General features: G+C 36.9%; 1 protein-coding gene across 3 annotated transcripts in view; it reads right to left on the reverse strand.

Annotated features, from left to right (window-relative positions):
* CACNA1E (calcium voltage-gated channel subunit alpha1 E) overlaps positions 1-24,242 on the reverse strand; it is a 291,680-nt gene that overhangs the window by 154,389 nt on the left and 113,049 nt on the right. For all 3 annotated transcript variants that reach the window (XM_015813135.1, XM_015813134.1, XM_015813132.1), the window contains exon 7: positions 4,483-4,586. In XM_015813135.1, coding sequence (XP_015668621.1) covers positions 4,483-4,586 — 104 coding nt within the window. The remainder of the gene's footprint in view (positions 1-4,482; positions 4,587-24,242) is intronic.

Below are 24,242 nucleotides of genomic sequence, written 5' to 3' on the forward strand. Positions count from 1 at the left end.
AATCTATACTCAAATTCTTCCTCCTTGATTCTCTTAATTGGCCACCCATTATTTCTTTATTTCATGAACAACTAAAACTAAACCTTTTCCAATCCATGGTTTGGAATTATAAATATATTAGAGCATAGATCAATATAGAAGATGGACAATGTGGCAGAGTTGGTTTTCTCATCAACCAAAAGTTGAAAGACTCTGTAGTAAAATTTGAAAATATATCAGACAGAGCAGCCAAATGCATCATTCAATTGAACAAACCATACAAGCTTCAAATCATCCAAGCTTAAGAGCCAACAATAAGCTATAGTGATGTTGAGGTCGAAGAGTTTTACGACAATGTGGCCCGCCTTCAAGACAAAGAAAAATGCTGATACAAAATACCAATGGGTGACTTTAATGCAAGAATAGGAAGAACAATACCTGAAGAAAAAGCAACTAGCCTTTATGGAAGTAGTGAATGAGATAACAGAGGCAATAGATTAGCAGATTTTGCTGAAGGACAGGAACTTTACATCATGAACTCATTTTACAAGAAAAAAGCTAGCAGAAAATGGACATGGAAGAGTCCATCTGGGTTGTTGTTGTTGTTGTTGTTAATTGCGAAGTCGTTTCCGACCCATTGCGACCCCATGGACAACGTTCCTCCAGGTCTTCCTGTCCTCTACCATCTTCTGGAGTCCATTTAAGTTCACGCCTACTGCTTCAATGACTCCATCCAGCCACCTCATTCTCTGTTGTCCCCTTCTTCTATTGCCCTCAATCTTTCCCAGCATTAGGCCCTTCTACAGTGAGTCCTTCCTTCTCATTAGGTGGCCAAAGTACTTGAGTTTCAACTTCAGGATCTGGCCTTCTAAAGAGCAGTCGGGGTTGATCTCTTCTAGGACTGACCGGTTTGAACGCCTTGCAGTCCAAGGGACTCGCAGGAGAGTTCAAAGCGAAACTGACTACATCATATCAAGTGATAGAACCATATTCTGCAATTGTACTGTCATCAATCATTTTAACGTTGGAAGTGACCACAGAATAGTATGAGCTAAAGTGAATATAGATTGTTGAAAAGAGCACATGAAAATGATAAAGACATCATGAAAAACAAAAATAAAGAGTGATAAACTGTTAGAGGAGAACAGCAATTTTGAGATTAATCTGTCAAATCGCTGTATTCTATTACAAGATTTGGAAGAGATGAACATTACGGACCAAAATGAACAAATAGTCAAAAACATCTTTAAATCTGCTACATCTATAGCATCTCTGGAAAAACACTTGGTACAGTCAAAATTCTCTTACAAAACTATTGATTTAATGAAAAAATGACAGACAATGAAGAATACTGGAAGTCTCACTGATAAACTGGAGTACATTGAATTTTTGCAAAACCATAAGAAAATATATCCAAGAAGAAATATGTTAGTTTAACGTGAAGCTTGGGCAAAAGGCAATTGAAGAAAACAAAGGGATTAATAGAGCAAATACAAGCTTATAAACACAAGAATGTTTTTGCATTAAAATGGAAATATGACTCTGTATGTAGAACAAGACAGGAAAGAAATATTTGGAAAATTTTATTCAGAGCTATACAAAATCAAGATCACTCAAAAGTAACAACACCTACAAAAGAGGAAATGCCAGATATCCTAGTGGAGGAAGTATCAAGTGCCATAAAATCAATGAAAAATGGCAAATCTTCAGGAAATGACTGTGTTACGGTTGAAATGCTGAAAGCTGGTGGACACAGTTTACACAAGATACTAGTAAAACTATACTTATGATGCCTCAGAGAAGAAAAAATACCTGATGCGTGGGAAAATGCTGAAGTGATTCTTATACACAAGAAAGGGACCCAAGATGATTTTTTAATAGATATTTTATTGGTTTTTAAACTATAACAACAACAAAAAACAGGACCTATGGTAATTCAATAAAATGACTCTTCGCAAATACAACTGAAACATAAGCTGATTAGAAAAGATGTTATATACTGATGTTAACGTTATTTGTATAAACACTAGAAAAATACTTACATTTAACTTTGTATGTATTGAAAGTACTAAGAATTGTAGTTACTCAATGTTGGCAAAAGGAAAATACTATTGGAAGAAGAGATGATCAAGGAAATGTATTAATAACTAGTATGTTGATTATAGAATCATAGAAACTAACTATTATTGATTGTTGTTAAATATATGAACCCAGACATTACTAGATGGAGTATCATATGACTAAACACTTGTTTGAATACAGCTAAAATAATAGATAAACTTTGGATATAAATGGATTCTATAGTAAGAAGGATGTGATTTATAAGTAGTATAATACTTTGGCAAAAGAAAGCTCAGGACCATATTGCTTGGAACATGTGGAAAAGGCCTTCATCCTGCAGTGGACAGACAATGGCAAAAATGATGATAATACAATATAGTAGCACAAGAACAATTTTTCATTGAAGAGAATTTAAAAAGTTTGCGGGATGAAGCTGAAATTTTTCGGCACATTACCATGCTTAACATGGTAAGTACTAAGGAAGAAAGGAAGATTTGAGCTGATTCCTTGGTATCATGTTTTGAACTACTACATGCTATTTATCTTACAATTTACAGAAAGTTTTGAAACTACAAGATTTATTTCTACAAGATTTTCTGCCAAGTTGATGAGGTTTAGAATTTGTTTAATTAAAAAAAACAAGGGGATGGGGAGATTTCCTTGAATTTGTCATCTCATTTTATACTTCCAGATGCTTGAAGCTTTTGGTAGCCTTTTTACATGCCTATAAAACCACATGGTCTGTTGCCATAGTGATGAGAAACTCTGTCTTTTCAAATCTGGACTGATGATTTGCATTCAACTCCCATTTCCACAGAGAAAAACAAATACATACACACAAACAGAATTGTACTCTAATTCACTTAAGTCTTACTCAGACAATTTTCTACTAGCACAACTACGATCTAAATTCTCCCCTCAGTAGCTGCTCTGATTTATTTCACAGTGCTGCCAAACCTTAATTGTTCTACAATTAAGAATGGTACAAATTCAAATGAAATACAGGATTCAAAGGCAATTGTGATAGTTTGTTGACTATCTTATTTCTTGAACACTGGATTTTCTTGTTCACACAACGATTATGGGAAGACATACGTAACTGTATACCTGAATTTCAGCATGATTTGAAGGAATTCAAAAAGAACTGTTGTTTCATTCTCATAAATGTGTCTATATATTTTAGGATGTGAAAACTGCAATGTTCTATCCTGGTCTTTTGAGATCAAGGTTTTTTCCATACATATGCGATCATTCAGAGACTATATCCAGGATTTTCTCCATAGTCATCTGGGGTAGCACAGTTAGAAACAGACGAGATATGATCAAACCCACTGAGAAGCTGTTCAGCAAACTCTACTCAACTGAACATAAGCTGCTTCATGAGTCTGCATGAGACACTATTTGGATTGTTATACTTGATATTAATATGCTTTGGTAGTCTCTATACCTATCCAACTACATACTTTACATGGTTATTCTCCATACAGGCCTTTTGCGGGATAGGCACATGATACCCAGGTTTTTTTTTTAATTTTCACTTCACAAATACAAATTCTGTGGTAGTATGTGAACTTCACACAACTTGAAAGGATGGATAAAGCCACCATCAGTTATGGAAATATGGATAACCATGTCACAATTTAGAATGCAAATAAAAGCAGAGCTGTCAATTATTTAATTCATTATGTCTGAGAAAGGAGTAACTTGCCTAATATGTCACATCGCTAAATTAGTTCCTAACCAACAACAATAGCTTAAAAAAGTGCTGAAGTCTCTGTAGATGAAAAATGAGCCCCAGAAAATCTCACCAAGGATGTTCATGGTTGTAATATGTTCATGGCCTGCGAAGAATCTTAACGAATCAGAATTTTATTGTGTTTCTTGCCTTCTGTGCTTTTGAAACTGTAGTACCTGAAATACAATATTCTGGGGACTAGCATTTTATACCTAGGCATTTCAGGTAAGCTCCTATGAAATACTTTCACCATCTTAAAAAGATTAATAGTTGTGATGTAACATAAATTAGTGTGGATTTTTCCTCCTTCTACAATTCCCACTGCCAAATTATGATGCAATTCATGAAAGGATACGCAACAATAAAGCTGTCTTTCTTTAAAGTGCTACAAGATTTCTTAGGATGGGGTGGGGTTTTTTTGCAATAAATCAACATGGCTACTGCTTTAGACATTATCAACTGACCCTTTTGCTAAAGTTCCAACTTTACATTTTGCTAATTACCCAGGTTTAAGAAATGATGAAAAATCATACAGTATTGAATGGAAGATATCTAACATTCAATATACTGTATGTAAGTACATCTGATGTAACTGAAATCATGAATGCCACATGAGCAGAAAGGTGAGATGACATCATCATCATCATCATCATCATCATCATCATCATCATCATCATCATCATCATCATGTCAAAGAACTGGCTTACCCAGAAAGCACTCCCAGGACAAGGTTGAGAACAAAAAACGATCCAATGATGATGAGGGGAATGAAGTACAACCAATTCCAGGTGGCTCCTAAGGCATCATTGGTCTGAAAGAAAAACAAAAATAAAAAATAACCTGATACATGCAGCCTTTGTTGTACACAAATAAGTCTTTTTTTTTAAACTAAATGTCTTGTATTTGTAGTCCTATATTATTGCCAAATTTATTTCAGTGCCTGCTGCCTGCTGCTTTCTTCCCCTTTTACACTGGGGACATAGAAGCAACCATCCTGTATTCCTCTTAGAAAAAAAATCCACGCAACAGTGACATGTGAAAATGCCCTTTAATATGGCTCCAAAACTGATTTGTGCTCAATAGCTTTATTCCTGTGGAAAGTTTGGCAATTCTAATTAGAATTGCCAAACTTTCCACAGGGTATAGTATAGAACTCTTAGGCCAGTTACCCAAGTTGTCACATCTGACCCTATTCAGCATAGGTGGACTGAAAAGGACAGAGGTTTGCAATAGTGATAACAAGAGGAAGCTTGTGACATTTTGACTGCACTTTTTCCAGACTGCATTTGTTGCAAGCTCACCTAGAGCATAATGTTCTCATCACTTAATTGCATGTAGCTATTAATGTCCCCCAAACAGCATTATTTCATCCTAACTAAAATTCAGGGGAGCAGAACAGAGAGGAAGAAAGAAGGCAGCTGCTCAGGAAAGAACAAGTCATGAAGCAAAAGACTGACAGCTTAAAAGGCTTCTGGCAAGGTTGCCCAGGACTATAATATGGTTACTCATTGCCTTTTAATAAGGGCCTGCCCTCTCTCTTCTCTCCAGATCTCTCTTTTGTCCTTTTGGCAAGGATTTTGCCCATGATGTTGGTCAGCACAATGATGCAGCAGAACGTGACTGTCTGAGAAACGCAGCATCCATCTTCATCTTATTAATGTTCTTGGCAATAATTAAACCCTCATCTCTCTGACTCATCTGTACATCAATGAAGTGTAAGAGCTTCATTTGAGCTTCTTAAAAGGCATAATCTCCAAACACAAGTGGGGAAAATATTATTTTTAAAGTAGCTAGAGTGCTTGGCTTATGGGCATCACACAAGCTGCAACCTAGCCACCTTCTAAAAACCCATATTGAACACTTCTATATATCTGGCTGAGGTTTGTTTTTATTGTGATTCACTATCCCATTCTAAAATAGAAATACATTTAATTGAAAATGCTGGAGCTGGTTTTATGTACAGTACAGATAAAGGAGGAGAATAGAATGGCATGAAAATCTGGTGGGAGGACAGATGACAGAGATGTGAAGTACCAAAAACCTTTTTTGTAACCATCATAACCCCCCCCCCCCAAATCTTAATCCCTCTAACTAAAGTGTTTTTAGGATTAGATGTAAATCTCCACTTCTACCAAGATTACTTGGATGACTCAATAAGACCTACAAAGAATTTTCAAATGGGCAGTTGAGGCCACCTTGGGGCACTGATAGGTGAGCTCGAAAGCATAGCCCCCTTCTCTGTCACTGTCACCAAATGGTTTCTTTTTGAGAACCACTTGAAGCTGTTGCTTTGGTTCTTCCTTTCTTTTGATACTGTCAGAATTCCCTAGTGATGAGAAATGGTAAGGGAGCAAATAGGTAAATAAATAAAAGACTTCTCCTCAGCTGATCAGAGTGCCAATCAGCATTAGTGTTGTTTTGAGGTGTGTGGAAACATAAGAGCTCTTTCTGGACTTCTTTTGTGAACCAGGTCTGAGAAAGTGAACAGAATGTATAAACAGTAAATATAGCAATGAAGGAACATTTTCAATGTCACATCACTTATTTCAACTACTTATTTCACTGTATCATTATATTATGTCTGGTTCTTTTCCTATTATCTGAATATCATAGACAAATAAAGAGGAGGAGGTGGAATCATGACAGACAGTAAAAACAGCTTGAAGGACACTGCGCACCTGCACTGGGAATATACTTTCAATTAACGGCACTTTGAAGCCAGGACGGTAGCAATGTTTTCTCCAGGGATGAACTCACCTAACTGCTTAACTCTTCCTTAAATAAATAGTCACACATGGCAATTATCACACTATTCTACAGAAGGGAATTCAGAAGGAAAAAGAAGAATGGAGGAAAGGAAGTTATTATATTGCAGTTATTTACCAAGAATTACAGTTTGGAGAGCCTCATGAGGTTGCTTCAGCAGAGTGAAACAGAGACTTTCTGGGCTAAAAATAATGTATTGCTGGCTGAACTGTGCTCAGATCAAGATCTGGGCTCAAACAAGATGCTTCAGAATGTAGTGTCTGGAGCAAATTAAAATTATTGCTGTGTTGACAGGGCATGATAAGGTTCTTTATAGAATTTCCATTAAGGCTGACAAAACAAAAGATTTTTATTGTCTGGCAATTGCACTGGCTGAGAGTATAGATTAATTCTCCACCCAAAGACAGAGATGCTGTTCTTCCTGCTAAGCTTTACTGAATGAATGTAAAGAAAGCTGATTAGCACAATAACATGAATTATTGCTGTCCATCTCCTGTGCACATTGGATATGATCAAGTTTCACTGAAAACAATTCTAAACTTTTCCAATGTCTTCTACAAGCCTATTGTGCATTCAGTCAGGCTGCTGAAGGTCAGAATCAAATTCCATTCAAAAGCCAACTCCACTTAAAACTCCACCCAAAATCTTTATTACCTTCTTCAATAATGGCTCTAGATTAAATGTGTGGCATTTGCTAGAAATTATTATCACTCATCTCTGAATGAACAGTTGGCACTCAGACTTGGAAGTGAGACCAAATGATGTCACTGTCTTCTAAATTTTAGATTATCCTTCTGTGCTTAGCCCAAGAAGTCTCATTTCACAGTCCTAGAACAGCCTTCTGAGAATGGCATAAGCTGGTTCTGTGGAAATGCTCATAGAGTTAACTTTTCCAGTGTTAGTCTGAATAAATTTGAGATTGCATAGAGCAAGAAACAAAGTCATTGTTACATAGCTGATTTTCTTATCTTTTTTTCTTTTGCTTTAAAAAGACAATATTTTTGTTCTTGTTTAGTCAATATTCTAAATTAGAAATAGCCAATTACAAATGGCTCCACCATAATTCCAGCTGGCACCCTCTGCCCAGCCTCACTGCAGATTGATGGTTCTTACAGGTCTAGTGTCTCCTCCATTGGGAAATGAGATATTTCTAATTTCCAGTCTTCTGTACCATTAAGCAATTCTGAACTGCTTTATAGAAGATGGCAGAATTGAAATAAATTATCTCTTCACCCACTATTAATATTCTTGCAAAAGTGTGATGATATCTTTCAAATCTTCTCTGGATGCATTATATATACTTCCAGCATTTGCCACCAATAATTTGTAGTAACACTTAAAAATATGATAGTATCTGCAAGCTGCCTTTCAATAATATTTGACATGCAGGAGGCAGCGTTTGGGAATGTCCTTCCAGTTAGTAAGATGTAAGTTGATTTTTATGATACCCGATATGCATTTGTCTAGAATTGAAAACTGGCAGGCAATATCTCTAAATATTGATAATATCTGACACACAGTAGTCACCGTTTGACCTACGTCTGACAGATGGCATGCGATTGTAATAGGTTTTTGACAGCTCTAGATTTAAAATAGAATGCATAAATGTTAAACTAATTTCATTCATTCATTCATTTAGCCAACCATACCAAATAGACAAGTTTAATGCTCAAATATAATGTGTGCGGATGTCACTCTGTCTGCGTATCATTCTCTCTCTCTCTCCCCATCTCCCAACACATCCAGAGAGAAAGAGGGAGGGAGTTCATTTCAGTTCTAGGATATAACCTCTAAAATAGATCTAATGGACTGAGCATTTGCATTACTGGGAAATATTTGATCAAAGGAGAATTTATTTATTTCACTGCTAAAATAAAATACTTCCAAACGGCTTAACTATAGAATCACTTTTACATCTTGGCTGACTGAGAAATCTGCCCTTGCCAAGACAGAATATAAATGATTTTCTGGAATAAGAAGACCTTGTTATCATAAACAAATTTCTCTGTGTGTGCGTCTATGAATGTGTGTATGTTTATTTCACATACATACATGCACACACACACACACACACGTCTTAAAGAATTATGCACCCCATGACCTTTTAGTCATCCAATATGACAACATTCAGTAAATAACATACAATCTAGTGTTAGATTAGAAACTGAAAAAAACATCCTTGAAGACATTGGTGAAAAATCACTTCCATATTTTTGCTAAAAAAGTCCTATATGATAATGATCTTTAAGAAATCAGTGATAAAGTTCAAGCTTTATTTTTAGTCAATACTATTTCCTATAAAATATGTTTTCATTTACAGAACTAAAAAAACTAGATAAGTCGACATTTCACTATTTTTATATATCCTCTTGCTATTTGTCTTTTGGTGCCACTTAAGATTGTGTTCCAGAAAGCACTTTCTCCCATAAACTCCTCCCCTTATCTTGGGATGTAAAATCTAGTTTTGCTTCCTATTTTTAGAATACCAGCTCATTTCAAATGTGAGTAGGATGGCTTTAGGCACAAAGTCCATTTCCACTCTCTGGAACTCTGCGCCATGAAATCTCACCTAGAAACTCCCTGGTCTCCATATATTAACAAACAAACAAAGAGTATTGTTTTATATTTAAAGGCTTTATAAGAAGGCCAGAATTTCTGCTGATTTGTGGCAATAAAATATATTACCTGGAGATGTAAATATATTTATAACTAATACTGGTAACCTTTTTCTTTGTTTAACAACTGATGTGTTTGTTTAAAAAATTGTATTTTATATATTTTTAATTTATTAATTATATTATTAATGTTAATCAACAATTAATTATTATTATTATTTATTTAATATATTTTGGGCATGTCATGCAGGGGAATTTACTGGAGAAAGAAATTATGTCTGGAAGACTTAGAGGTGAAAAGAAACCAGACCATCAAAGAACACAGTGGTTGGACACCATCAAAACTGGCACCAGCCAAAGCATAGAACAACTCAAGCAGTGCAAGACTGAAAGATGTGGAGAGACCTGGCCAATAGAATTGCCAAGAGATGGAGTCAACTGAATGGATGACACCATCATCACCACCATATCATCACCACCACCATCACCACCACCATCATCATTTTAAAAAAATAAAAAAAAGATTTGCAAAAAAGATTTTAAAAAAATCTTTTTGACTAAACCAAACTGTGTTAGTTATAGCTTAATGGTGTAACATAGTTTAACATATAGACTTTAATAATCAAATCAAAAATCTTATGTTAAATTCCTTAAGTAACAGTAAACAATTTACATGATTTTAATGAATGGTAAAATGCTGAAACCTATTTTGTTCCAGAGCAAATGTTCTTTTTGTTGCCCACTAAAGCCTCTTCCACCTCTTCCTAATCAATCATTACTTTGGTATCTCAATTCAGAAATGTTTCCCATTTCTCTTTTAATTTGGACAACTTTAATCTGATTGCTTGATAAAAGTTACATTTCATTGTAGCAATCAATTCCTGGTATCCATCTGCTATACAATGAATTTGAATTAATGCATTTGCTTTTCACAATGGCTTAATAAGAAAATTGGTAGCTTTCCCTCACGGAAAAAAAAGCCGATCAGCTTAGGGAAAGCTGTTTTGTAAACTAAAAATCCAAAGCAGACTTAAAGAGTTCAGTTAGCAGTTCTTGGCAAGTTATATCCTGATTTCCAAGGAAGTTCTACAATTTTGTAAAAATCAGTTATATGGTGACTGTACAAGACTATTATATGCACAACACTGGAGAAATATTGAATGGATTGTGAAGATGGCAGAATTTGCAGAAGTTGGCCTGTTTGATCAGAGATAAAACAATTACTTTTATGGACTTTTTACTGAAAATGGAAGAAAATGAAATGGTGATTCCTAGATGTGCTGATTAAAAGGTTTCATGGGATAGAGAGGAATACAGAATAACAGAGTTGGAAGGGATCTTGGAGGTCATCTAGTCCAACCCCCTGCTCAAGCAGGAAACACTATACCATTCTGGACAAATGGTTGTCCAATCTCTTCTTGAAAACCTCCACTGATGGAGCACGCACAACTTCTGGAAGCAAGACATTCTGTTGGTTAGTTGGTTGGTTGAATGAACAAACAAAGAAACAAACAAAGAAACAAACAAACGAATGAATGAATGAATGATCGAATCTACTTCTACAAGTGGGTGAAATGGGTACTTGGCCCTCCAACCAGTAAATTGGAGCAGAAGTTTAAAAAGAGGCTGGAAACTCAGGCTGGATTCAAGGGGTCAAAATTTCATGGGCATATGTGACACCCACCAAAACAAGCTTTCACTGACCAGCCATGACTGTTGACTAGCAGAAATGCCATCTGGTTTCTCTGCTCAGAAATGCCTTATGTGAAAGTTTTGTTTTGAAGTGATGCAATCTTAGAGAAAGAAGAGAGATAATACGTTGATTTATGTCTACTGTAGAAAAGATTGGAAGTAACTTCTTTCATTAGCTTGTTCTTTACTTGTACTGTTTCTTGCATTTTTTATCTTTTTTTTTAACTCTCCTTTACTGTATATATATGTTATATGTAACAAAAGTCAATTGATAGAAAGACAAAGAATTCAATAACTCTATTCCTTATATTTCTATAACAAGGAAAACATCCTTTAAAAGAAAATAAAGTACGCAAGAGCCTAAAAGAAACTCCTACCTTTGGGAGCTATTGGAATGTGCCATTAGGACAATTGTTTGGGCTCTTGTGAATTGTCCTGGGCCATTGGTTAAGGTTACAACTTATCTTCCAAATTATTTAACATTTATATGAAGCCACTGGAAAGGAACTTGCATAGGTTTGTAGATAACCAATACTTGGTTATACTTTTCTGTGAGGTTTGTAATGAATATCTCAAGAGCTTTTCCGAGTTATCAAGCAGCAAAGACTAGGTGAGGAAAAACTAGCTTAAGTTAAATCTGGAGAGATCTTCAGTATTTGGAAGAATTTTTATTATGACTATTTGTTGAATAGAAGAATGAAGGTCAGAATGAATGTAGAAGCTGATACACCTGATGGGGCAATTAATAATCAGGAATGATTTTAAAAAATAAATATTTTCATTCTAAAGAACTAAGAGAAGCGCAAAAATAATTTACTTTTTAAGCTTGCTACTGAATTTATATTGGATTTTTTTTTTAAAAAAAATACAATGTGGCAAAGATTGGATCATCCAATCACAATGTTATATGTCATCAATAAGAAGCTTCCTTTCCAGTACTTCCAATTCCTGAAATTATGACATTTTGTCTGTGTATGTTAAATATAGTGGATATTGTGCTTTATGAGATCCCTTGCATATGAAAGGATCTTTAGCATAAACTGTGCCTGCTGTGGACCTCATGTGTCAGTAAATACTAAATAAAACTTTATTATCAATTGCCTCACCACACTACTAGTACATGTTCCACTTATGGACCATTTTATGTGGAGACTTTGGTTTGGCTTTCTGGCTTCTCTTAATTTTTGCTGGATTTTTTGCCATTTTTTAAGATTGTTGGGATGATGTAGCAAATATTAGCTTGATATACTGCTATTCATATACTGCTATTCATAGTACACTCCTGCTTATGTCTACTTATGTCTATCAGGGGCAAATTTAGTGAATTTAGTGAGGCTTATTCCAAAATAACTGTGTCCCTGATTATTGTTTAAATTCCTGCTTCTCCTGTTTTGTTGCTAATTTTGTTCATTTTGTTTGATTCTTATTGAACAATACAGAATTCAACACTTGTTGACAGAAAATCATGTTAGCACTCATACTGTAAACTACAAATAAAATAAGCGAATTTAGAAATGCTACAGTTGGGCCTTAGTGAAATGCCATGTTTTACAGTTTACAGTTTGCAACATCTAGGAAATGTTTCTTCTTGTCGCTTTTCCCCTCTTTCTTCTCCTTTCAGACTGCAAGATGAGTATAAAAATTAAGTTAATACTCTCAGTGCAATTCCAGCCCTCTCAGTAGTATCAAGTCATGTAAAAATGATTTTAAAAATGGACACCAGTACATATATTAATTAGGAACATTTTAAAGACTAATGTACAACTGAGAGTATTGAAACCAGAAAATATGAATCATAATGCTTGGATGTATGAATCAATCATCATTGTCTTTGAATCAAAGTATTTAAGGCAGGATGGTACAATTACAAGGCAAGTCAGAATTGCAAGTCAGAAGTAAAGGGCCCTTTTGGAAGGTGTGGGTAACAAAGTCCTGCTTCCAAAAAGACTGAGAGAAGTCCATCCATCAGTAAGAAAAGCACAGCAATAAAGACTAAATACTTTCTCTGATTCAATGTTATTAATATGTTCTTAATGAAAGCCAAAATTGGCTCTTTTGAGCCTGGCTGCCAGTGAGAGCAACAGCATTCTCTTCTCTGTCACTATCTAATAAAAGATGACATCACACACAGCTTCTTCATTGGAGGAAAACTCATGCATGCTGATGTCTTATCACACATCTCTTTTGATTTTCTACACTTCTGTTTGTCATGGCTATGAGGTCCAAGAGGGCAGTATAGCTGCAATGTAGTTTTACAACATGGAAAACAGCTATTTATTTAACATATAGCCAATTTAACCCCCAGAATTCCTGGAGAAAGGAATGGTCCAAGGTATCTTCTTATGACCTTACCATTAGTGATCTCTCTACCATACCATCTGGTTTAATTCTGCCTTGCCCTGTCTGGACAAAATTGAACAGAAATAAGGGTGATACAGGAAGAAGTACCTCTACCCTGTATCGGTGGGATGGAAAGATTCCCCTTGTTGTGATTGTGGTGCTGATATGCAAACTATTAATCATATTGTGCGAGATTGCTCATGATGTGAGTTCTCTGGGTTCCCTAGAAGATCTGCACGAAGCAAAGCCAGAGGTGATTGTTGCCTGGATAGATGAATTGGACATCCACTTATGAGGTCACTGCCATGCCCCCTAGAAATTTTGTATATAATTACATGGATTGTGTATATATGTTTACCTCTCTTTTGTCATGTTCTCATCATATGCTAAATAATCTCGTTTGATAGTGAGTCACAAGCTTATAATTATCTTTCATAACGTGTAATATGAAACTGAACTGTTTGAAAAATGCCTTAGAATCAACAACCAGTGGAGGAATGTAATTATTGACCACAAAAAGAACCAAGGTAGTGGTACCCACATGTTTGTGTATGTGCAAATGTGCATGGCAACATATGCATGACCTACTCTTACGATTCGCAACGATATGAGGAGGGTTGTTTTAGTCTATGGTAGTCAAAACTCAGGAGAATTTGGTAGCAGATTCTTTAAATGTCTTTAAGATTAAGTCATATTATTAAAAGGCTTAAGTTTTTCTGAATTATGCAGCTCATTTCACCAGATACAACTGATGATTAAACAATTGATTTATGTTGTTTTCTACTGATCCATGTGGAAAAAAATGATACTATTTCACATAAGGCTTTGTGGGGTTCAACATTGTTATAAATGGCCTGGTTAAGGATATAGAGGAATTGTAAAAGACATAAAAAGAGGCAGGGAACTGTAGTTACAAAGATTAGTGTCCAATTAGATAAAGATTTAGGAGACCGTTATATAAACAACCATTTGTAAGATCCTTCATTATCAGACAGTTCCACCAGTTTATTGGCTCATTAAAAGGGAGTTAAAAACAAAATGAAGAAAGGTGTTTCCTGATATATTTTGGTGACATTTGGGGTTTAAATGGGAAAGTTAGGTTACACACTTCTTGTACTGTAACCTCATTCCTTTCTTTTCAATAAACTTTTCTAAACAAACAGTGAGAAATGCTTTTGGAAAACAATCCCTTTCAGTTTTAGAATCTGACAATAGCCCTCTCACTTTAGAGCTGGTTGACTGTAATGCACTTCACTTGGAGTTGCCTTAATTGATCCAAAATACAGCAACCCAGCAGCTGATGGATCAGACCTGTTTTAACAGAGTCCTACCAATTCCGCTGGACCTGCTTTTTACAGTCAGAATGCTGGTTATTAACTACAAAGCTATTTTATTTCTTTGAGACCACCTCCTTTAAACAGAATCTTTCCATCCAGCCTGTCTAATTGAAAGGCAGGCTTTTAATTCTACTGTGAATTTTAAATTTTGGAATTCCCAACATTTCACAGTTAACTTTCTGAGAATTCTAGGAGGTGAGGTCTATACATTTGGAGAGCTCTAAGGTTAGGGAAGGCTATCTATTTCATGAATTCTGCCATTAACATTTTGAGAAAAATCAGGCCAAAAGTAATAGATGTCTTAATAATATGCAGCCAAAAATACAGGAATGATCAAGGAACCTCAATAACATCAGAATGAGCAGACTACATTAACCTAGAACAGGCGTTATTGGAACAATCGCCTTTAAGATGAAATGGGGAAGAGAAAAAAAATAGAAGCTTGATGGATGGATGATGAAAAGCACAGCACATTACAGCACAAAATGCCAAAGAGGGGGTGAGAGAAAGGAACAAGAGACACTGATTATGAACTTGTATAGAACAGGAACAATACAAATGAGAATGTACATGTACATAAACTACTTTGAAATTGGTGTCAACTACACTTAGCTTTCATGCCAATTTTAAAACTGCGTTGAAAATTCTTGATTAGAAACCACAAGCTTCCTATTTGGCTTGTCAGTAGAAGCAGAGATCACAGAGAAAATACAAGCTCTAAACGCAGAAAGATCCAGGTTTATTCTCTAGTATCTTCAGTTAAAGCAATGGCAGGGAATTTCTGCCCATGGACCTCATCTTTGATCTGTTAACTATCTATCTGGGTTAAGTTGCCTTGAATGAGGTTCTGCCTAGTGGCAGGAACAATTTTTATAGACATTTTCTTTGCAATGGCAGTAGGTAAGGCTGTATATTTGCACGATTCTGTGATTCTCTTTATATGAGAAGGCATACAGTAATGGAATGCCACGACAGTCATCCTTGTATTGTAGGTGGTCTAGGTTGGCCAAGTCACACTTTTTGCTATCCGTAAGACAACTGAGAAAGTCACTGCTATTCCTTGCAGGTACACCAAGCAAAACACACCAAGGCAATTCTCTTTGGATAGTTTGCACCTTCTTTGCTGAACTGTTCCCAAGATAAAGTCATTACATCTAGCATTCAAACATGGTTTTTCCTAGGAGATGGATACCACTAGCATGGAGCTTGGTAATTATTCCCACAATGTTCCCCACTCCTGATATTTTTTTTTAAAAAAAATCAAGCATTATACCTGGAAATGTCCCATCAAAGACCCTGTAAAGCTGCCCAGTTAAGCCAGAGGAGCAGAATTATCTTGGAGGCTCTACTTATTTTCATCCAACCTTTGGCACTTCCTGAAATTTCTCATTGTGGCTATACAACTGTTGGCACCAAGTTCAAATCTTGGGCGGGGGGGGGGGAGAGTTCCACCTAGCAGTGCTTAGGAGGAAGTGAGTAATATCAGGGGAAATTAGCAGCTTTGAAGTATGCCAAACCTGCAAGCAGGTAGGAGTAAAATGGGGAAAGAGCAGCAAATAAAACCAGGTGATATGCATTTGTTTGATCTTTGACTCAGTAAAAGATGGCTTCATGTATTCAGCAGCTTCACAGAGAAATGTAACTTTTAAATAGGTTGCATACTATTTTAAATGCATCACTGGACAGGAAATGGGATGTAGGGAAATAAATACATTTCCAGGTGACTCATTATGCTTGTTATTATGCCCTTTGAATTGGCAAGTTGTCTCTCTTGACAACTACTGCTAGCACTAAATGTGTCCAAGAAGTGATAACCAATTAGTGCTACCAAAAAGAAACCAGAGAGTGAATGAGATCCAAAAGTATAAGAATTAAGTGCTGAACAATATTTGTTGGATTTTCTTTCACTATCCAAAAGCTGTTTACTGTTCCTAGAGTTGCAGTGTGAATGTAAAACCTTCTGCCTATAAGTTTTGAAACAATTCACAAATACACTGAAATTATGTAAATAATGAATGATTTTGAGTTTGATATGCTAATGGCCATACTGTCTAAGTACGAAGCTATCTTAATTAGAAATATGTAAAACCTTTATTTTGGGGAGATGTTATGCTTTACGTGTTGCTCGTTCAGGGTACTTGATGATGCACTGGTTTTTTGGAAAGCAGATCCAAATAACTGTTGTGAGTCATAGCCCCATTGTTATTTGTGGTAACTTTAGAATAGGCATCACATTCTGCAACACTTGGGGGAAAATACCTTTGCACAGAGACATTCCAAAACAGCTCATTGATATGCATGAACAAGCAAAGGAAGAGGATGCAAGGACAGCTCTCCTCCTTTCTTTCCTCTTCTGCCATACTGCGGTTCCCATCACTACCCAGTAAAATAAAGAATTAAAGGGCAGGGAAGATGCTGGGTCCATATAAAAGACTAAGAGAGCAGACAGGGGGTATGTTTTGGTGCAGATATTAAGAAGCACACTCAGGAAGACTCTACTAATTCAATCTCATCATCACCTTCTTCTTATCTATAATCCACAGATGTTGAAATTTAACCCCAGTCTCTCTCTCTCTCTCTCTCTCTCTCTCTCTCTCTCTCTCTCTCTCTCTCTCTTCAAATGATATCTCCACCTCCTCTCTGAACAAGCATCGATTCATTTAAGCCAGGGGTTCTCAAATTTTGCAATACTGCACCCTCCTAAAATAATGCACTAGAAATATTCTACCCCAGGAATAAAACAAATGATCATAGGGGGTCAGGTTGCTCTGAGAAATACATTCACCACTTGGAATAGCCATCTTTTAATCTGCACTTCAGCACCGGTTCTCAAACTGTAGTGGACAAAATGAGGAGCAAAACCCTAGGTAAGTTTTGAGCACTGCTCCCCCATGTCCAAATCTGTACTTTATTCCAGACTGAGTGTGAAGCACCCTCTTTTTTTCTGGAGGACAGGAACACATGATGTAAAACTCAGCCCACTCCCTACCAACAATTAATGGAATATCCACCCACATTTTTTGGCTCTGCCTCAGAAGTCATGCTTCTCATCTTGAGACAACCTGAGCTGTGCTGCCTGGTTTGCAATACTTTGTATAAGTAAACCTTTCCATCCCAGCTGATCATTGTTGGAATCTACCTTTCCCTCTGGCCACTTGTGGCTACTCTCTACACCAGGGGTCTCCAACCTTGACAACTTTAAGACTAGTGGACTTCAGTTCCCAGAATTCCTCAGCCAGCTGAAGTCCACCAGTCTTAAAGTTGCCAAGGTTGAGGACCCCTGCTCTATGCCCTCTGCTGCCATTTTTTAAAAACAAGTTCATCTATGGCAGGGGTCCCCAACCCCCGGTCCGTGGACCAGTACAAGGCCATGGCATGCCAGCAACCGGTTTACACAAACAAGCAAAGCCCCATCTGCGAGATGCAGGCAGCACACAAAACCACACACCCTCTGGTCCGTGAAAAACCTCTCTCCATGGAACCAGTCCCTGGTGCCCAAAAGGTTGGGGACCTCTGCTCTATGGAATGATAAAAAAGATTTTTCTGCAAGTTGACTGATGGCACACTATATGTAATGGTGAAAGTATGAACCAATCTTTGATTTGTATGTTTTGATTAGATTTCTATGAGTTTTCCCTTCTAACCTTCTTCCAACAGCAATTAATGTCTACTACAAAAAAATCATCAACATAATATTCTCTTTCCATATCAAAATAAAGAAACAAAACGATCAGTTAGCAAAACAGTAGAAAAGGACAACCTGGGTCAGTGGTGACGAACCTATGGCACAGGTGCCAGAGGCGGCACTCAGAGCCCTCTCTGTGGGCACGCGCGCCATTGCCCCAGTCCTAGGCCTTCAGCTGGGTTTTATAAAACCTTTTCGCTTTAGGCCTCCACCGCCGTATGCAAAAAAAAAAAAAAGATTCAATCAATCAGTCAATTTCAACTTCTCGTGGGAAAAAAAATCTTGCAAAGTTGGAATTGATTGATTGAACTTTTTAGTCCCACCCAGTCTGCTGTTACCACCACAGCCATGCCCAGCCAATGGGCCACACCCACCCGGCACCCGACAATGCATAAGTGGGTTTTGGGTTGCAGTTTGGGCACTCGGTCTCTAAAAGGTTCGCCATCACTGACCTGGGTTAATGTCATAATGTTCTAACATAAGTCTTTTTTTTAATATTTTGCCGCTCTCCTCAGTAAATATGCCAATTGTTGATGTGAACAGAACAGAATCTGTATATGTACCACTCAAAATCATTTCTTCATGTACTTCAGAATGCTCCCAATAGTAAATGGGATTTTAGAGTTTTTAAATTTAGTTGGGCTATTATCATCCACTTTAACTGTGCATTCAAAGTTCTTTTTTATTATTCTGATTCCCTTTTCCATTTCCAAGAATTTCTATAGGGAGCAGACCCCATTTTTCCATTCATACCGCTTCTCACAGAGAATGAGGAAAAGAGAAGTGATGTCTGGAAAATAGCCAATCTCAGCAAGCTGGTGTTGCTGCAGTCACTAAATTGGTCAGCAATGATCTTGCCACTACTAGCTAGACTGGAACTGATACTTAGAAAGAGCAGGGATTTGTTTTCAGAAAAATCCACTCCATATTGCGTTTATTTCACTAGTATAATGCGGGGTAGAGCAGGAGTGCTGTAATTTTGTTAATGGGGAAGTTAGAAGTCCTTGCTGATCTGCCTCAATTTATCCAGAAACATAAAAATGAAATTCCATTCTACATTCTGCCTGGTCTTAGGTCATTGAAATGGGTCATTCTGTCTGAAAGACTAACCAAGCTAGCTGTGGAGTGGAAAGTTAAGCAGAAATTGCTTGTAACACACAGTCTGAATTTAAATGAAAGCTATTATGTAACAATGGGTTTTGTTTTGCTAACAATTATACCCCCTCCTGTCATGTTATGAACACATAACAATCCCTATAAAAAAGAAAACACATTTTCAGAGGCCTGTTAATCAGATTAAAATCCCTTACTGGTGCTACTCCTTGAAAACAACAGGAGAAAATTGAAAGGATGACATCTATTTCCTATTCATTATCTTACATGCACTGTTTTCCTCATCCTATTTATCATTCCATCAAGCATCTTTATTCATATTTCTTTTACCATAATACCAGGTTTTCTCCATAGTTTTGTCATTCCCACCCATTTCCATATTGCTATCAGCATTGGGAGGGTGTGTCAGAATTGTTTGGATGTGTGCTAGGTTTTTTTCCCCCTCAGATCAATGTTTATAGGTTTACCTTCCACCTTGAACTGGTACCGGGACTCCTTCACTGGAGGCAGTGGTCCATCCCCTCCTCAAGAAGTTATTGCAAGTTCCAGTAGCATTGGAAAACTTCCCTTTTTGGGGGAAGATTTTTGTGAAAATGGTATGCTTTCTCTTCAAAGGGCTCTAGAGAAGCTGATTATATGGACCCATTTCAGTTGGGCTTTAGGCAAGTTATAGTACTAAGATGGATTGATCACACTTGTTGTGACCTCTGGTAGGCTCAGGACAGAACAGGTGCATCTATCCTAACCATGCTTGATCTTTTGGTGGCTTTCCATACCATCATGATATACTTCTGGATTGGCTGAGGGAGGCTAGGAGTGAGGGGCATGGAACTGGATCTCTTCCCTCCTCAATGGCTGATTCTAGGGAGTGTTGTGTTTTGGTGGATAGGTCCAGCCTTAGTTCTCTGCTTTGTGGGATGCCACAGGATTCTATTCTCTTCCCACTCTATTTAGCATCTAAGTGAAACCACTGGAGAAGGTTGCTCATGGGAACACAGTTAAGAACCATCAATATGCTGATGAAACTCAGTTATACATTTTTGCCCTTGGCCATTCAAGCAATGCCACTAAGTGCTTTCCCAGTGCCTGGAGGCTGTGTGGGCCTGACAAGCTTCAGCTCAACCTAAGAAGACTGAATGGGTTTGGGTTTTAGGGCCTCCCATATTTAGAGATCTCGCATTGTTAATTCTGTAAAGCTCTAAATGGCAAGGCGCCAGATAACTTGCAGGACCCGTATTCTACCTGTCCCACCAGATATGAGAGGTTGGATATTATCTGGCTCCCCTCCCTAAATTCAGATACCCTTGATGCTATTGGTCTTCCAAAAGGTGCTGAAGACTTGGTTGTTCCCCCAGTCTTTGGGGGCAGGACGTTAGCAGAGTTCAGAGGACAGAATAACAGAGTTTGAAGGGATCTTGGAGATCATCAACCCTCTACCTGAGCAGGAGACTCTATACCATTCTGAACAAATGGATGTCCAGTCTCTTCTTAAAAACCTCCATTCTTATCTATAGAAAGTTTTTCTTCTTTCTTGGAGATGTTGTGGGTGCACTCACAAAGTGGTGGCATGGCAAGCACAGCATCTCTTTCTCAGAAAGCAGAATAGTGAAGTTAACAGAATAATAGAATAATAGAGTTGGAAGGGACCTTGGAGGTTTTCTAGTCCACACACCACCATCACCATCAGCTCAAGCAGGAGACCATATACCATTTCAGACAGGTGGTTGTCCAATCTCTTCTTGAAAACCTCCTGTGATGGATCACCCACAACTTCTAGATGCAGGTTGCCCCACTTATTAATTATTCTCACTGTCAGGAAGTTTCTAGCCTGGTTCTCTCCTTGATTAGTTTCCATTCATTGCTTCTTGTCCTGCCTTCAGGTGCTTTGGAGAATAGATTGACACTCCCTTCTTTGTGGCAACCTGTGAGATATTGGGACATTCCTATCATGTCACCCCTAGTCCTTCTTTTTGTAAAGTTAATTCCTCCATACAGGAATCTCTAATCTCTGGTTGTCTGGGGAATTCTGGGAATTGAAGTACACACATCTTTGAATTGCTGTGGTTAAAAAACCCTGTCCCAGAGGGCTCAGCAGGAGCTGGGGAATTCTGGGAGCTGAAGTACACCCATCTTAAAGTTGACAAGATTGAGATACATCTGGCTCTCTAGGTGTGGGCATTCTTGCACCTCCACAGGAGAGGTTTTTTATCTTTTTTTTTGAGATTTAAAAATATCAGCCCACCTTCCACCTGGCTGAGAATAATAGATTAAAAATGAGTATATGGAAACACCTTTGCACATTGGCTCTTTTGAATGGGTGTATTTATTATGTGGTTAGGAAAATTATTATGGGAGCTCCAACTAGGTTCTTTAAACTGATTTTATTACGTGATTTTATCTTTTGATCTTTGCCCACTTCCATTGAGCAGCAGTATAAATTTGTTAAAATAGGAACAAAACATTAAATATTACTAACCTATGGATTCATATGCACCCACAACAAATCTGTATTTTCTAACATATGTGTAAGCCCTTTCCTTCATAATTAAACCTACACCATCACTTTCATGCAAGTATTCATCATCTCCAGCCCACAGAACAAGACAACCTTCATCTTTCTTTTAGTTTCAGAAATGAATTTGAGATTTTTTTTCTGCCTTTTATTCATTAATTCATGCTCTTTACATATAGTCCTTTTATATTCCAAGTTGTAATCTTCCATAAACCATGAATATTTACTTTTCTTACCCATCATGCCCTTGGTCAACTGAGGCTTCTATATAATGTTTTTTAATAAAGAAACAATAGAGACATGCACATTGTACTAATGTCCTCAGGGAAGCTTCAGTTAAGACATATTAAACCTAGTTTTACATTAACAAACTGAGTAATAATTTTCATCTTAAAAGGGAAACACTGAGCTTAACTTTGTGATGAATAACTGCTGCTCAGATTTCAAAAGATTTTTTTTAATATGCAAAAGTGAGCAGGTTAGCACAATATCAGATTATTGGCAGGTTGAGTCTGGATTATTGTTATTGTCTAGCTAAATAGGCCAGTACATTCTGGTAGTTTATATGGATTTAACTATAATTGGAGCCCAGCCTAGCTATGATTCAGCCCAGTTCACAGAGACACAATTCAGCTAGGTCTATACTTACCAAATATCATGTTTGTTTCTAAGATTTGATTCATATTGTCAAGGTAAAACCAGTTGCCTTTTGTGATAGTGGCATGTTGTAAAAATTTCATCACCTGATTTTTGTTTTTCAATCCATCCTTGATCAGCTTGGAATCTGTCCACAGAAATTCTTGGCAGTCATGATCAACACTTGTATAGAACAATGGTAGTATCCATTTTGCCACTCCATAATACAACAGAGTACTGTGTGCCCAACAACCCCAATGAAAGTCATAAATGTCTACAATATCTAATTGAAAATAAAACTATTCTGCTTGCTATATTGTATCCCAATTGAAGGGGATTCATTCACTTATTTTTCAGGCAAGCAACATTAATACAGGATCATATTACTTATTTTACATATGATATGAAAATACCCTTTTATATAGGCCTGCAAATAACAACGAGCCTATTAGGAATTGGTAGTGGAGAGGCAGAGATGTGTATTTCTGTCTGGGCACAAAAGACAAATCAAACTTAACAACCCTCATATTTGTTTACCTACAATTCCTGCTTGCCACTTTCAAAGTGCCATTTTGACACTGCATAAAGTGTAGCAACAATTTAGTTTTACCGCTTCAAAATATATGTTGATTTCTGTTTCATGTGGTTCTACATTTCCAAAACCAACATAGTCATGCTAATAATCCTACAATCCTTCTGATAGCAGAAACTCCAGACCAAGCAAGATTTTACTAAGATCTAGGATCATACTTGGCTTAAGCCTTTCCAAAAGATGGTATGGCACAGTTAAATAAGAATGTGTATTGTACAGTAGGAAGAAACCACTAAAATAGTGGATTGTTCTCTGTTAGTATGAAGATACAATTCTCTGCGTATATCTGCCATAGTTTAATTTTAGTGCTGCTTTCTTCTATACTTCCCATGTCTTTGTGCCCTGTACTTCTGAGTAGCTGTTTGTTGTTAACATAATTAGCATCTCTACCCTGAGAAACTGTGTCATTCAACTTAATTCCCGTAGGCCCAGATGCCAACCACCAGCCTTTGGTTTGCCAATCTCCTGTCTTTTTTGCAAAGTTGCTATCCATCAAATTCCAATTATAAGAATTTTTATTAACATGTTGCGCTAGTCTGTGACATTCTCTGTCTCTGTCTTATGAGAAGATGTGCTTGTGAACATATCCAATTTCTTATAGACTTGTTTTTTTGCATGAACTTTGTCCAATCAGCAACTTTTTGTGTGAAAATCCTGACAATGCTAAATTATTTTGGTCTATTAACTAGTTACAAGATAATGTAACCGAAGCATGAGAGTCTGAATTCCCATCTCCCCTGACAGAAACTGTTTTTTATGATCAACATTAAATCTGTTCCTGCCCTAAACATAACCATGAACTTTTCTCGCTTGCTTATTTTTATTTCATTCCACAATGTTGTTATTTACATACTTTTGAAGATGTTTGAGAGAAATTCACAGGGTTCAATGATATCTGATAAAATACATTGTTTGGGTTATTTCAGAAGGGCTTCCTTTAAAGCTTGAGTTTCAGAAATATCTTGATGGGGAATAATGGCAGTCTTCAGAATCATGGTTTTTCTACTAACAATGCAAATTTCAGATAAATTATCCTTAAAAATAATTGTTTCTGCTGGCAGATTTCAAGATCGTGACTTTTCTACTACCAATACTGCTTTTAGCTTTGGAAATAATTGTGCACAATATATTTAATATTCAATAAAACCTATTGAAAAACTTCCGGTGGCAGGCGACCTC

The sequence above is a fragment of the Protobothrops mucrosquamatus genome, unplaced genomic scaffold (assembly GCF_001527695.2).
Source record: "Protobothrops mucrosquamatus isolate PMUCROS unplaced genomic scaffold, P.Mucros_1.0 scaffold140, whole genome shotgun sequence".
NCBI lineage: Eukaryota > Metazoa > Chordata > Lepidosauria > Squamata > Viperidae > Protobothrops > Protobothrops mucrosquamatus.